At 43.9% G+C, this 15009-nt stretch overlaps 1 protein-coding gene across 4 annotated transcripts in view; it reads right to left on the bottom strand.

Moving 5' to 3' along the window:
- The window catches only part of CTNNAL1 (catenin alpha like 1), a 77314-nt gene that overhangs the window by 30360 nt on the left and 31945 nt on the right, over positions 1-15009 (bottom strand). For all 4 annotated transcript variants that reach the window (XM_083749689.1, XM_083749690.1, XM_083749687.1 and 1 more), the window contains 3 exons: positions 4858-5047; positions 2493-2680; positions 1570-1689 (listed from right to left, as the gene is read on the bottom strand). In XM_083749689.1, the coding sequence (XP_083605815.1) occupies positions 1570-1689; positions 2493-2680; positions 4858-4939 (390 nt within the window). In that variant the 5' untranslated portion in view covers positions 4940-5047. The remainder of the gene's footprint in view (positions 1-1569; positions 1690-2492; positions 2681-4857; positions 5048-15009) is intronic.

Genomic DNA, 15009 nt, shown 5'->3' with positions numbered 1-15009 from the left:
CGTAATTGGAGCACAAATAGTTTGATTTCCATATTAAGGTCGCCTAGAGTATGCTGAAGCTGTTTTCATTCATGTCTATTTGATCTGGGCGATTCGCACCTCTTGTTCCATTTCAAGGCTCGTTCGCCAGCTTGTCTCATTCTAAAGAAGTCCACTTCATACACAGATACCCCTTGCCAAAAATGGTTGTAGGAATGTATGAACCCCCTTGCTAGATCATATCAAAGGTCCATCCAGGCCACATCCTGTTTCTAAAAATATCAAGCCAGATGCCTCTAGGATATATGCTTGCAGGACACGGAAGCAGAAACTACCTTCCCCAACTATTTGTCTCGGCCACCTGCCATTCAGAGGTATACTGCCTATGAACCTGACAGTTCCATTTAGCAGGCTTCACCAACATGGCACCCGCCAAATATTTTGAACCGCAACTCCCATCAGCCCCAGATAGAAGGCACCAGTTAGTGAAGGCTGCATTTAGCTCTCAGCCAATGACAGCCAAATGAAATCTCAATGTTCCTAAAGAGCTTTATGCCTTAAGATACCCAATACGTTGCCCAGCTGTGCAAAGTAGCCTACACTGCAGCAGCTAGACTGGTGACTTGGGGCGGCCGCCAAGACCACATAACACCGGTCTTGAAAGACCTACATTGGCTCCCAGCACGTTTCCGAGCACAATTCAAAGTGTTGGTGTTGACCTTTAAAGCCCTAAACGGCCTCGGCCCAGTATACCTGAAGGAGCGTCTCCACCCCCATCGTTCTGCCCGGACGCTGAGGTCCAGCGCTGAGGGCCTTCTGGCGATTCCCTCACTGCGAGAAGTGAGGTTACAGGGAACCAGGCAGAGGGCCTTTTCAGTAGTGGCACCCACCCTGTGGAACGCCCTCCCATCTGATGTCAAAGAGATAAACAACTACCTAACGTTTAGAAGACATCTGATGGCAGCCGTGTTCAGGGAAGTTTTTAATCTGTGACATTTTAATGTATTTTTAATCTTTGTTGGAAGCCGCCCAGAGTGGCTGGGGAAACCCAGCCAGATGGGCGGGGTACAAATAATAAATTATTATTATTGTTATTACACTCAATGGCCGTGTTCAGATGATGAAATCTTCGCTTAGTAAGCTAAGGTATGGATGAACTACCTGCACCCGCAGTGCTGCTTCGCTCCTTCTTTCAGGCGAGCGGGAAAGCAAACCAGGAAGCTGCAGCCAACTATAGCTTCTCATTACATCTGGCCCAGCAAACTATGGTTAATGGCTTAGGGGCATGCTGGCAGCTTGGACCTAACAGGAAGCCATGGTTGACTGCAGTTTCCTGGCTTGTTGTCCCTCCAGCATAAAAGGAGCAGTGAAACAGCTGTGTGTAGGTACATAAAGCTCATATGCTGAGAAATGGATATTCAAGTACAGCCACTAAATAGCAAGTGTGAGTTTTTAATGTGGCAGAACAGATGACTGTTCCTCTCCTATGGAAGCAGGCAGGGGGGAAACGCAGTGCTTTGCCTAAATACACTTCATTTATTTACTTTTTTTAAAAAAGCACAGGGCAACAGGCTTTCTCACAATACTTACGTTTTGTCGGTCTCCAGTTAGATGGGCAAACTCCACCATTTCATTTCCAAACTGACTGAATATTTGCACAAATTCCTGAAAACTACTCACTCTCTCTAGCTGTTCCATTGTTACAAGGACCTACCAAACAAATTTAAGAAAGCTATCAATGACATACCTATAACATCACTGGTAAAGAGAAAAAAATATCTCTGAAACATTTAGTTTTGCATTTTAGACGCAAGAAATCTTTTCTTATGTTATTTGGCCACCCAACTCAAGTCAGTTATTCCTATCGCAAGTCTCCTCTCACCTTTTGATTCCAACATGTAGCTCAACTCCCAACCTATCTGGACATTTATGTTCATTTATTCCCATTGTAGCACCAAGAAAGCCAATTATGTGGTTTGCTGTGTAGCAGTTACATATTAAAGGGGGGTGGTTATTATTGCTAAAAAAAGGGCTAATACATAATTGATACAATCTAGGTAAAAGGTAAAGGTACCCCTGCCCGTACGGGCCAGTCTTGCCAGACTCTAGGGTTGTGCGCTCATCTCACTCTATAGGCCGGGAGCCAGCACTGTCCGCAGACACTTCCGGGTCACGTGGCCAGCGTGCAAGCTGCATCTGGCGAGCCAGCGCAGCACACGGAAACGCCGCTTACCTTCCCGCTAGTAAGCGGTTCCTATTTATCTACTTGTACTCGGGGGTGCTTTCGAACTGCTAGGTTGGCAGGCGCTGGGACCGAACGACGGGAGCACACCCCGCCATCTGGGTCCAATTTATTTTAACTAGCTCCCATTGAAATCAACAGCATTTTAAAGCGTTTAGCTTTGACACATCTATAAAACGGAATGCTATCAATCCTATACAAAGCCTCATTCTCACTCAACTCGTTCAGTCACGCAAGCATGAAGTGCCCATATTCAGAAAACCTTGAATACCTTGTTTCTAGAAGTTATAATTTGCTTAATAACTATTCTGTCGGCCAACACCAACACTTTAGTCACTGAAGAAAGCAACAATCTTGCAGCTTTTACCACTCCTGTTTTGTCCGTGAAAATTGTTATCTGGCCATCAGATTCTGGGTGGTCCATTGTAGCCACATCTGTAAGCTGTGCTATCGTCTCACCTACAAATTAAGCAAAGTACAGCAATTAAAACAGATTCAGAGCGATTTTGAGCACAGTCGTAGCTTGGAAGTCGAATGGAATCCATTCCGGAAGTCCGTTCAACTTCCAAAGTGTTTTACTTCCAAAGCGCGGCTTCTGATTGGCTGCAGGAAGCTCCTGCAGCCAATCGGAAGCCGTGGAAAGCTCCTGCAGCCAATTGGAAGTCGCCAGACATTCGGCTTCCAAAAGAACGTTCGAAAACTAGAACAGTCACTTCTGCGTTTTGATCATTCAGGAACCAAAACATTCAGGAACTAGGCTGTTCGAAAACCAAGGTATGGCTGTATTGAGGAGTGTACGCCATCTTAAATCAACAGCGCTAACGGTCTAGGGACAAATAACTGCCGAAGGAAATGCAAATCTCCTCATCCCCTATTATTCCCAGCCCACTCCCAAATCACTCTAATGCTCGAATGATGATAATTAAGCTATCACAGAGAGCCCCCCCCCCTGAAATCTGTCTTTGTATTCCTATTCAGATACCGCAGTATAGTCTCACAGACTGTACAGACTTGTTTTCCAGAAGCACATATTCACAATGCCTGTTTGGAATGGGGGCGGGGGATCTGTGTGAAAAGCAAGGGGTTTAAAAGGTGAAACAAACGGCGACATTTTTTCCTTTTCTCGTTCTCCACACTTATACTAGGGGATAGATGGATCCTCTTAAGTCATTGGAAGTGTTCTTAGTTTTTGCTTCCACAATGTAAGCATGTATATTGGGAGACCAGATATTTCTCTGTTTTCTAATTCAACCCATCATTCATTTTCATCTTTCATCATGATGAAGACTAGGTTTTCTGCCTCCCACAGTTGGTATACCTGCTTCTCTCTTTTCAATTTTTTGACAGTACTGTCAGGTACCAACTCTACTTCTAACACCACTTTTACAATATCTTCAGTCCCAAGTGCCTGTTTGTAAAAATAATAAATAAATAAATTAAAAATTCTTCTTACGAGCTGAACTAGTTGTTTCCCCCAGTTTCCATCAATTCTATTTTAAAACTCTGGAACTGAGCAGCTAGTTCTTTTGCAAAGTTTCGTTCTACATCAGTCTGAAAATCCCTGGGAAGGGATGTTTGGAAGAATAAGGTGCCGTTCTGTTTTCATTATTGATGAAGTGAGGCTCAATAATGCCTCCTTCTTTTTCTATTGTTTTAAAGTATAAAACTAGGGTTTCCTCCATTATTTTCTCAGGGCCTGGAAGCATGCCAGGCAAAAGCTTTCCTCTATAACCAGGCCTTGGCCTTGTAATCTGTGGGCTTTTAGAAGTGGGCAGGATGTTTTAAATGTATTTCTTTTTCCTCTTGGTTTTAATTGATCTATGTGGAGCTTTCTCTTTGTCTGCTTATTTGTTTGGTTGTAAGTTGCTTTGGGTTGCCCTGGGCAAGATCAAGTGACTAATCAATTCAAAATAACAACAACAACAACAACAACAACAACAACAACAATAATAATAATATCACAAAATGTTCAATTTCTATCTTTTTAATCATCAGAAGGGGTGTTTATTGCAAGGCTGTTTTGTGAGCAGAGGTCTCAAGTGATCATTTTATAGCCACGCCGCTGGGGCAAGATTTTTTGGGGAGGGGGGTTGTGGGCAAACTTTTTCATTCTCTAGTGCTTCACTCTCTGACTGGCCACCTTTCTACATCATCATTTAAAGAGTACAAGATGCAGTCACCCCCAATTTAGGTGCGTAGACACCTGGGACTTCCTTCCAGAAGCCGCAGAGGATTCTCCAATGAGCCAATGCAATCATTACCAGTGTCTCTATTTTACATAATCACGTAAGGTTTATCCCTGAGGAGCTGGGTCATTCTACAATTTCTCCAGGTTAATGCTTCACTTTACCCAACTTGCTATATGCCAGTAATCAACAGAAGGAGTTAGTACAATTTCAACAAAAAGTAGACATCCTAGCTAGAAGAAATCCCAGTAGGGAGATATGAGCACTGCTCCAAATACTAAAAAGATTATAAATTGCAACTCTTCCTTGCCGGCCAAATCAACACCCAATGGCTTTAATCACCACCTCTCAAGCTATCTTTAGCAGCTGGAAGAAAGAAGCATTTTCTGGGGTTCTCAGAGCAGAGATGATGGCAAGCCTCTGATGCTCTATAAATACCCACTTACTTACCTGCTTGCTTTGCTTCAGTGCAGGCAACCTTCATTTCCTCTTTCAACTCTTGGTTTTCATTGGCTATAGCTTCGCCGACCATGACAAATCTCCCAACAGCCAGTTTTACGGCTTGGCCCACTTGCTGGACCGCTCTCAAAGTCTTGTCTGACTTCTTTGGCTTATCCTTATGGTTAATGAGGGTGGTTATCTGAAAGCAAAAGCATTTATCAGTTAAAATTACACATTAAACAGTGTGTCGGCATGTATTGAGAAGCTCAACTCAAAACAATAATAGACAATGGGGGGAAAGACTATATTTACTTGAGAGATATTTATTTTTTAGGACGCACCCTAGCTGTATGACTCTGATGTTTTAAACTGTTTTTAAATATAGTCATACCTCGGGTTGAATGTGCTTTGGGATGAGCACGTTCGAGTTGCTCTCCGCGGCAACCCGGAAGTAATGGAGCGCGTTACTTCTGGGTTTCGCTGCTTGCGCATGCACAGATGCTCAAAATGACGTCACACGCATGTGCAGAAGCGTCGAAAAGCAACACGTGCGTGTGCAGACATGCCGTCACTGGTTATGTTTGCTTCTAGATGTGAACGGGGCTCTGGAACGGATCCCGTTCGCATCTAGAGGTACCACTGTATTGTATTGTTAAAATCACTGCAATGCACCCTAAGATGTTACGGTGGATAAGTAATCAAATTAATCATCAAAATTTGATGAAGTAAGGTTTTAGACCATGCCACAACAAATGTTTTGGGAACTTAGAAAGTGGCCTAATCTTGACTGGTAGCAGGTTGGCTTAGCAACACCAGAGGCACATCTAGGGGTTGTTTAGATTGGCTCCCGCCAAGGGTACAAGAAGCACAGTAGCACTCAAGAATCGCGAAGGAAGACAAGAGAGAGCCAGCAACTGCCAAGGGCACAAGGAACAGGTGCATGTGCTGGTAAAGCTCCATGCCAAGGGTGCCTAGGTGTGCCTCTAGAACACAAGTAATATAATTCATGATGTTGATGGTCCATATGGAGGCCCAATTCAGATTATGTCTCCTCACCCCCCAAAAAAAGATCAGGCATACACGCACACAGTTTTCACAACTTAGACTTGACGTTTTACATTAGGTGTATATCAGAGGGAGATCACACCCTCCTTGTGAAGGGAGTCATTGGCTCAGGAAATGTATGAACTGGGCCTAACATAGCTATTCTTCCAGAATGTACATGACGTGTCTTTCAAGCACAGGAAGTCCTCAACCTACGCAGGAGTTACGTTCCAGGGATACACCTAAATTGTGTATGGTCAAAACACATTAGGTGCAACAGCGAGTGGGAGTGCCAAAGTCTTTTCTTCTGGGTGCCCGCTTCCCTTTCTGCCTCCCATTCAAATTTATTTTTTTTGCCAAGTGTGTAAAGCTGAATGCACACAAGTTAGATGTGCATGAGCTTACTGTACCGCAATTAAAGCAATTTAGTGGCTTTTTATACCTGAAAACTAAGGGCTACTTCATGTGTCAACCACTTTCCCCTATTAAAATAATGTGTAAACATTTTGTGTGCAAGTGACACAAACTCTGGGGAGTCGTAGGCAATCATGGCTTCCTAAGGCAATTAAAAAGAGGGCTGCACAACTTTTCTATGTTACAGTCTGCATGTAGGTATCACACATTTTCCTAGACAGAAAGCCCTTGCATGAGCTACACTCCTGGGATTAAAACTACAGTATAACTGGAACCCTTCTAACACAATATTTTAGCTTAATGCAACAAGAATAACACCTGACCTCTGTTTATATTTGCACCCATGGGTTACGTTTATTACCTAAAAGCTAAAATAACTTTATCTGTTAGAAACCAACAGTATATAAAAGCATAAGCAAAGCATTTATGGGTGCAAACCAAATAAAGTTCACACAATTCCAGATGAATATTCATCATGAATTAACGGCTTCTAATAATCTCTATCTCAATGTTTGAGTGTCATTTTTTTGTTTTGTTTCCAGTAGCTTATTTGTTACGCATCCTATCGTTAATGGGCGAGTTTTTTCCTAAATAAATCTCCTCTTTCTTTGGCAGGAGACAACAGAGTGGTAGAACCTCGTATGTTTACGTGATCAGCTATCCTTGGATAACCACTAGTCTTCTGAAGCTCACATCAACCTCAGGCTACTTCACATTCATAAGGTAAAGGTAAAGGTACCCTTGACCGTTAGGTCCAGTCGCGGACGACTCTGGGGTTGCGGGGCTCATCTCACTCTATAGGCCGAGGGAGCCGGCGTTTGTCTGCAGACAGCTTCCGGGTCATGTGGTCAGCATGACTAAGCCGCTTCTGGTGAACCAGAGCAGCACATGGAAACGCAGTTTACCTTCCCGCCAGAGCAGTACCTATTTATCTACTTGCACTTTGACGTGCTTTTGAACTGCTAGGTTGGCAGCAGCTGGGACCAAGCAACCGGAGCTCACTCTGTTGCGGGGATTTGAACTGCCTACCTTCTGATTGGCAAGCCCTAGTCTCTGTGGTTTAAACCACAGCGCCATCTGCGTCCCTTCACATTCATATCATCATGTAAAGCAGGGATTTCTGGCTCTCTAGAAATTGCAGGACCCCCCCCCCCATTAGGTTCAGCCAGCATGACCAAGGTTAAGGAAGATAGGAATGCCACTGTATAAAATAGAGTGTGTTCTGAAACGATGGAATTTGCTCTCTCAAGAGGCATTGGTGGCCAACAACTTCAATGTCTTTGAAAGAGGATTAGGCAAATTCATGGAGGAAAAGGCTATCGATAGCTGCTATCCCCAGGCAGATATTTTCTTTCTCCACTCTTCTTATGTTCTCTAGGCACACAGTACAGAGGCAATTCAGTCAGATGGGTCAGGTTGAAGCAAAGCAGGATTCTGCTCAAATTTCCTTGAAGGAAGAGCAGGTATAAGATTGGCAATCTGTGAATGATCCATTAGGCCTAGTTTCTTACTGAGGTGGAAAACTTGTGTCTGGGCTGTACCGTTTCAGGCTGCACATGGCAATTAACATGACTAAATGCTCCTCCGTACAAAAACACACCTCACTGCATGCCATGTAGGAAGCGAGTTTGTCAGAGACAGAATATGGTGGAACCATTGGCCCCAATGTTCTGTCCGGTGTAGGGATTTACTCATTTCTAATCGCAAGTCCTTCAAACATATGAGCCCCATACACAATCTGAAGTGATACACCGGTCTGCCATCTCAGTAAAATGTTTGACTCCCTACTCCTGAATACGTTATGTAAACAGATTAACAATCTTTTTTTAAAAAAACAACAGCAACGACACACCTCTGAATCTTGTTCGGACAAGAGATTGCATGTTTCCTTCTGCATCAACTAAATCTAGGCTTAAGATGTGATCCTAGAGCAGCAGTCAACAAAATAAACAAGGGTACATTTGCTTGCACTGAATGGTAAGTGAATGTGTTTCTATTTGGCACGGGGTCACCCCATTTGGCTTACTGGTGGCCAGTTGCTTCTTAAAAATGGGTTTGCATGTTGTGCCCTCCCCCTCTCCTCCATTCATGAGGTGACTTGAAAGGATGACAAGCCATGGACTAGTATCTCACCAGTCTCCCAAGTTCCTCCTCAATTCTTGTTTAAATCTCCGGCAAGAAATGAGCAGGTGTGTGTTCCCAATGCTTCTCTTTATTCATTTATTTTCTCTTCTGTGTTCCTTTTTCCTCATTCAGACCACGAGGCCTAAAACTGCCAAATTGCAGGAGATGGCGATAAGAACCGAAAAATAAATACTAGATCTGGCTCTATCTGGTCCAGCATTCCTGTCTTCAAACAGAGGCCAAGCAGTCCTGTCTTGCCTCCATCATCTGGGAATTAGATGTGTACTGCCTCTGAATACGAGATCTACCTTTAAGTTTACTTGGCTGAAGCCTGCTGGCAAACCTATCCAAACCAATAATAATAATAATAATAATAATAAAAATAAATAAATAAATAAATAAATAAATAAATAAATAATAGCATACCAGTTTACATAGACTGTCCTAGAAAAAACCACAACTTCTTAATACCCCATGTGCATAATCAAATGCTGAATCCAAGCTTAAAGAGAGTTAAAAAGAAGTAAAAGAACCCCTTAAAAATCACAGGCTTTTGCTTCATCTCAGTTTCATACCAGGACGTCACATGTAAACAGAATTATGTCAAATTACACCATGTTGGCCTGACATGTTTAGCTTGGAGTGTCTTCCAACAGAAAACATTTCACCTGGGATTCCTTACCTACATAAGGAAACCTGCAGTAAGTCCTGAATTCACAACTTCACAAAGCATCTCAGAAGAGGAAAGATGTTGAAAGGAGAGTAAATGAACAGTAAACATTAGGAATTCAGGGCCCAGGTCATGACATATGGTTCCCTCCAACAGGCAGCGCTACTCCCACTTCCCAATCATGGCAAAAATATTCATTGCCTTGTCAGAAGAATGCAAATCTGAAATGTATATTAATTGTAAATAAGATTTCGTTGCAGTGGGGTGCCTTGCACCCAATCGGTTGCTGTGCAAATGAATGCCGCTTTTTACCTTAATGCTGGGGCTTGCATAAATACAGAGACGTATTAAAACTTGCTTACAGAAACACAGGGGTTGCCAACAGAGCATCATTTTGTCCAGGCATCATTTTTCCCACTAGTAACTATGGTGCCTAGACAACATCTTAAAAAGTAGAGACATCACCTTGCCAACAAAGGTCCATATAGTAAAAGCTATGGTTTTCCCAGTAGTGATGTATGGAAGTGAGAGCTGGACCATAAAGAAGGCTGATCACCGAATAATTGATGCTTTTGAATTATGGTGCTGGAGGAGACTCTTGAGAGTCCCATGGACTGCAAGAAAATCAAACGTATCCATTCTTAAGGAAATCAGCCCTGAGTGCTCACTGGAAGGACAGATCCTGAAGCTGAGGCTCCAATATTTTAGCCACCTCATGAGAAGAGAAGACTCCCTGGAAAAGACCCTGATGTTGGGAAAGATGGAGGGCACAAGGAGAAGGGGACGACAGAGGACGAGATGGTTGGACAGTGTTCTCGAAGCTTGACCAAACTGAGAGAGGCAGTGGAAGACAGGAGTGCCTGGCGTGCTCTGGTCCATGGGGTCATGAAGAGTCGGACACGACTAAACGACTAAACAACAATTGGTCTGTCTCAGGAGACAATGGGAGAGTGCACCTTTGAGGGGTAAAGTATTTTTTTTGGATAACTGCAGCTCCTGCTGTGGTTGGAGAGACCGATACGGGAGACATGTTTTGTTGCAGCTGGGGCAGAGGAAGGCGTCCAGTTTTGCCACTGCAGATGCACCATGGCGTTTCTTCCCCCTGTGCTCCTCCCAGCAGTCATTCCTCCCCTGGTCTCTGCGATGGATACACGACTTGACTGCCTGTCTCCAGGCTCTGCAATGGTCTGCAAGGGATTCTCATACAGCAAAGTTGATGTTGCCAGCGCTCATGTCATGTATGCAAACATCTTTGTAACACAGAGTTAAGTCTGCAAGAAGCCTGCTTTCCCTTGGGGATCCTGCCATCTTCCATTCTGTGGACATGACCATGCCAGCGAGACGTCACTGAGACAAGTGTGTGAACATGGTGGGAATGTGGTTTCGGAGATGTTCCTTCAAAAATCCACAATGAAGAGAGACTGTTTGCTCTTCCTGTTCAGTTCGTGCTTGCTTCTTCTGATCACATGTCCCCATGTAGTGTGCGCACCAATGGCCCTTTCTCAAAACTCCAAAGGTGCCCACTGACCAAAAAATAGTTGCTAATCCCTATAGTAAATGTAGCTGGCTTTATTTCACAATACACAAAAGCTGGTTGAACTTAGGTAAACGTAAAGGGGCCCCTGACCATTAGGTCCAGTCGCGGACAACTCTGGGATTGCGGCGCTCATCTCACTTTACTGGCCGAGGGATCCGGCATACAGCTTCCGGGTCATGTGGCCAGCATGACTAAGCCACTTCTGGCGAACCAGAGCAGTGCACAGAAACACCATTTACCTTCCCGCCGGAGTGGTACCTATTTATCTACTTGCACTTTGATGTGCTTTCGAACTGCTAGGTTGGCAGGAGCAGGGACCAAGCAACGGGAGCTCACCCCGTCGCAGGGATTCGAACCGCCGACCTTCTGATCGGCAAGCCCGAGGCTCTGTGGTTGAACTTACACTGAAGTAAATTGTGGGAAGCCTAATTCCTTTCTAGAAATAAGGAAAGAGAGGAGACTGATCTTCAGAGTACAATTCCCGGGCTTTCTCTCCTGTACAAACACTACTAAAATGTATGGAGGCAGCCCAAGAATTCAGTGCTGCTCTGTTCCCATTGATTTCAATGCCGTTGCTTCCCAATGGACTGTGCTCTTGGTTTACTCTTAATGAGAGTAAGTCTCATTGAACTCAATGGGGCTGACCTCTGAGTAAACATGCCGAGGAATGGCACTGCTAATATGCCAAATGTTGACAAGCGCTGGTGGCTGGTGTTCACGTTACAGAAAGAGGAGAGAGAGGAGCAACCAAACATTTATGACATTGTACGGCAGAGTGGACATGGGGATACAGAACTGTGTGTCCTTCCATCACCACAGGAAGCATGAAACCATAAAGATGAAGTGAAGGCTTTCAGAAATCCAGGAAGGTGTCAGATACAACAGCAGCTGCCCTGAGATATCTTGTTCGTGGTAAGGTTTAATGAACCTTTCCAAAATCAAGCAAGAATAATTAGGTTGCCTCTCAAGCGTGGGCAAGTCTGTGCAGGCACAAATTAACTTATCTTCACGTTATTCAATACCCCTGGCCCCAGATCACAGGGACAAGGAGGAAATTCTCTTTGGCAATAAGCCAAAGACCGAAAAAATCAAAAATAAAAAAATCTACTGAACTTTATGGGTTTTATTTTAAAAAAATAAAAAGCGATTATTCCTTGCAACAAATATCTAGTTAGGCCATGATAACATTTGTTTCAGAGCAAGTAGGAAAGCTATTAAAATTCGTTACAGACCAATTCAGGGTTGTTGTTTTGCAATGATCTTTACGCCTCCTGTGTCCTGTGCATGATCTCATATAGCTGCAGGCAGCATGCGGTTTATGGAGTCCAACATTTCTAGGAATGTAAACATCAGGGTTTTTTTTAATTACTGAAGTTTCTAGTCCACAAGATATACTTGTGTTCTGCATAATGGTTAGAAGGCAGTTAAACAGGTCTGGCCTTAAGATCTTCCTAGATGGAAGGCCATAACAGCCTACTGCAAGGTCCTTGGAGGGAGAACCGTAATAAACAAAATGTTCGTGACAGTGACAGCACAGCTTATTAATTTTATGTGGCTAAAAAGTAGAGCATTGTTGTGGCTCTACCCAGGATACATTTCTGACAGGACTCTTGGACTGTGGGAGTAAAGGTAAAGGACCCCTGGACGGTTAAGTCCAGTCAAAGGCGACTATGGGGTTGCGGTGCTCATCTCGCTTTCAGGCCGAAGGAGCCAGCGTTTGTCCACAGACAGCTTTCCATGTCAAGTGGCCAGCATGACTAAACTGCTTCTGGTGCAACGGAACACCATGGCGGAAACCAGAGTGCACGAAAACGCCATTTACCTTCCTGACACAGTGGTACCTATTTATCTACTTGCACTGGTGTGCTTTCAAACTGCTTAGGTTGGCAGAAGCTGAGACAGAGCAACGGGACCTCACCTGGTTGTGGGGATTCAAACTGCTGACCTTCTGATCAGCAAGCCCAAGAGGCTCAGTGGTTTAGACCACAGCCCCACTGAATGAAACGTGACTTACTTCTGAGGACAGGACTATATAGGATTGCACTGCCAGTGTTGCTCAAGTTGCCCCATCCTGATTTCAAACATTTCACCTCCAGCTCTAAACACTTCAACCCTAATTAGAAACTCTTCTAATTATCTTTTGAGATGAATGGAACTTGCTAATCAGTGTTTTTAGTTATCACAACCATTAGCAACGATTCTGCTGTACGGGTGCATCATTGTACCAGCCAGATGAGAGCACATTCGAGGGGTGACTCTTCAGTTGTTCTGCCGCTGCTCACACAATTAAGAACCGCCAACAGAGCGAAATTAGCACGACTCTGGGAAGCCCAAAGGAAACATTCAAACTGACAAGTGTGTTAAACAGTCTGTTGCCAGCCAAAGCCTTGAGCTGCAGAGCTAATGGAGAAAGACAACGACAAAATTAAACTCAGGAGGCGAGAGGATAATTAGGAGCAGAAACTCCCCCCCCCCTCCCCGGTCCCCATCCCCCTGATCCAGCCACTGCAGCACATAACAAAAGACCTTCATCCTAATAGAAACCTGGAATTATGCATTTTCTTGAAAAGTCCTGGTGCGTCCAAAACATCACAAAGGGAAAACAAAGCAACTGGCTATTTTAAGCTCTGGGATTTACGACCCTATGAGTTATCTCCACTGAATGTCCACAGTAGTTTGTTCACTTTCACCTGTGGTTCACAGAATCAGAGTTGGAAGGGAGCACGAGGGTCATTTAGTCCAACTCCCTGCGATGCAGGAATCTTTGGTCCAAAGTGGGATTCGAACCCAGAACCCTGAAATTAAGAGTCTCCCATTCTAATGACATGTAAATTGAAATATACTTGGAGTCGAGAGTGGATTTCATGCTCTTTATTCAGCTCATAGTGGTGAGGAGGAATGGAAGTTCCCCCAGAGTGTCTGCTTTATATACATTATTTGCGCAATGGGGCCCACATGACTGGCTAATTCCGGGATTCTCCTGTAGGCCAATCAGGTTGCAAATTCACTTCCACCTGGAGTTGGAGTGGGTGGCTCCTGTGGACCAATCAGACTGCTGCATTCTGAATCCTATTATTCTAGGACCAATCAGACTGCTGCATTTTGGATCCTATTCAACTCAGTACATAACATAAATAAAAGTGTCGTGTTTGTCTGTTTGTTTAGATGCCCTCCTGGTAACTGATACTAAATTTCTCTGCCCTCTTATTCAGCCATTGTGTGTTTGTGCCGTGAGGCAAAAGCCACTTCTCAAAATCACCCAAATCCTTCGAAAATCACCTACTAGCCGAAGTTGAGGAAGCAGAACAATACACTCAAGAGAAAGGGGGTGGAAATGTTTCTTTCACACAGGGCAGGCAGAATAAACCATCTGCTCCACATTCTCACGCCCAGGCCTCCCGCTACTCACCAGGGAATAATAAAATCAACTTTAAGGTAGTTTACGGAATTAAACCTCACATATGCAGACCACTCAGTGCCCCTCCAGGCACTCAGCCAAAATTATGACACAGAAGATAGCTCTTCCCATTTCTGGAACAGCAGACAAGAGCTTATCACATGCGCCCAGGAGGAAATGATACCAAACCAGAATGCCTGTTTTCTGACCAACTGCTAAATAACCCAGCCTTTGCTAGGAACAAAACGTTTTTAAAAGCTGAGAATAGATCAGTGATATCTCTAAATCATGTAATGTCTTCAAAAAGGGGGCATTTCGGAACAACCAGATCTCAGATACTGGTTTACACATGAAGATGCTTTATATCCCTTTTTTTAAAAAACGACAGCAACAGCAACTGTGTCTAAATCACAGCACAGCTGCACATGAAGTGAAGCTAAAACTATTCCAATGACATATTTATTTCAGGGCTGTGACAAAATTTTGTTAAGTTTATGAAAAACACAAGGCCAGGGAGAAAAAATATTTTTTCTTTTTTTTTTTATAAGGCAAAATCTATTTATACATGGATACCTGCTTATAAATGGCATTTATTACATTATTTATTATGGTACACATGGTCACCTCCTTTATTCTCACAATTATTCTCAGATTAGGCTGAGAGTGTGTGATCTGGCAAAGGCAGCCTACTGGAACCTGGTACCATTCAGATATTTTGGACTACAGCTCCTGTACAATGGGTGCACTGGGGCTGATGAGAGTTGTAGTTCAAACATCTGGAGGGCAGCAGGTTGGGGGAGGCTGTGCTGAGGTCACCCACAAACATGATGGAGGAGTGGAACTTTAAATCCAGCCAAAGACATACCACACCATACCATAATAGCTCTCCAATCCCTTTGCTCAGCCAGTGCTTCATAACCAATCCAAACATGCAACCCCAATTCAGGTATTTCCCCTGTGGGGGGTCAGAACTCC

Source organism: Podarcis gaigeae (assembly GCF_964106915.1).
Source record: "Podarcis gaigeae genome assembly, chromosome: 7".
Taxonomy (NCBI): domain Eukaryota; kingdom Metazoa; phylum Chordata; class Lepidosauria; order Squamata; family Lacertidae; genus Podarcis; species Podarcis gaigeae.
The sequence above is the reverse complement of the archived record's forward strand: the minus strand, read 5'-3'. Positions and strand labels throughout refer to the sequence as shown.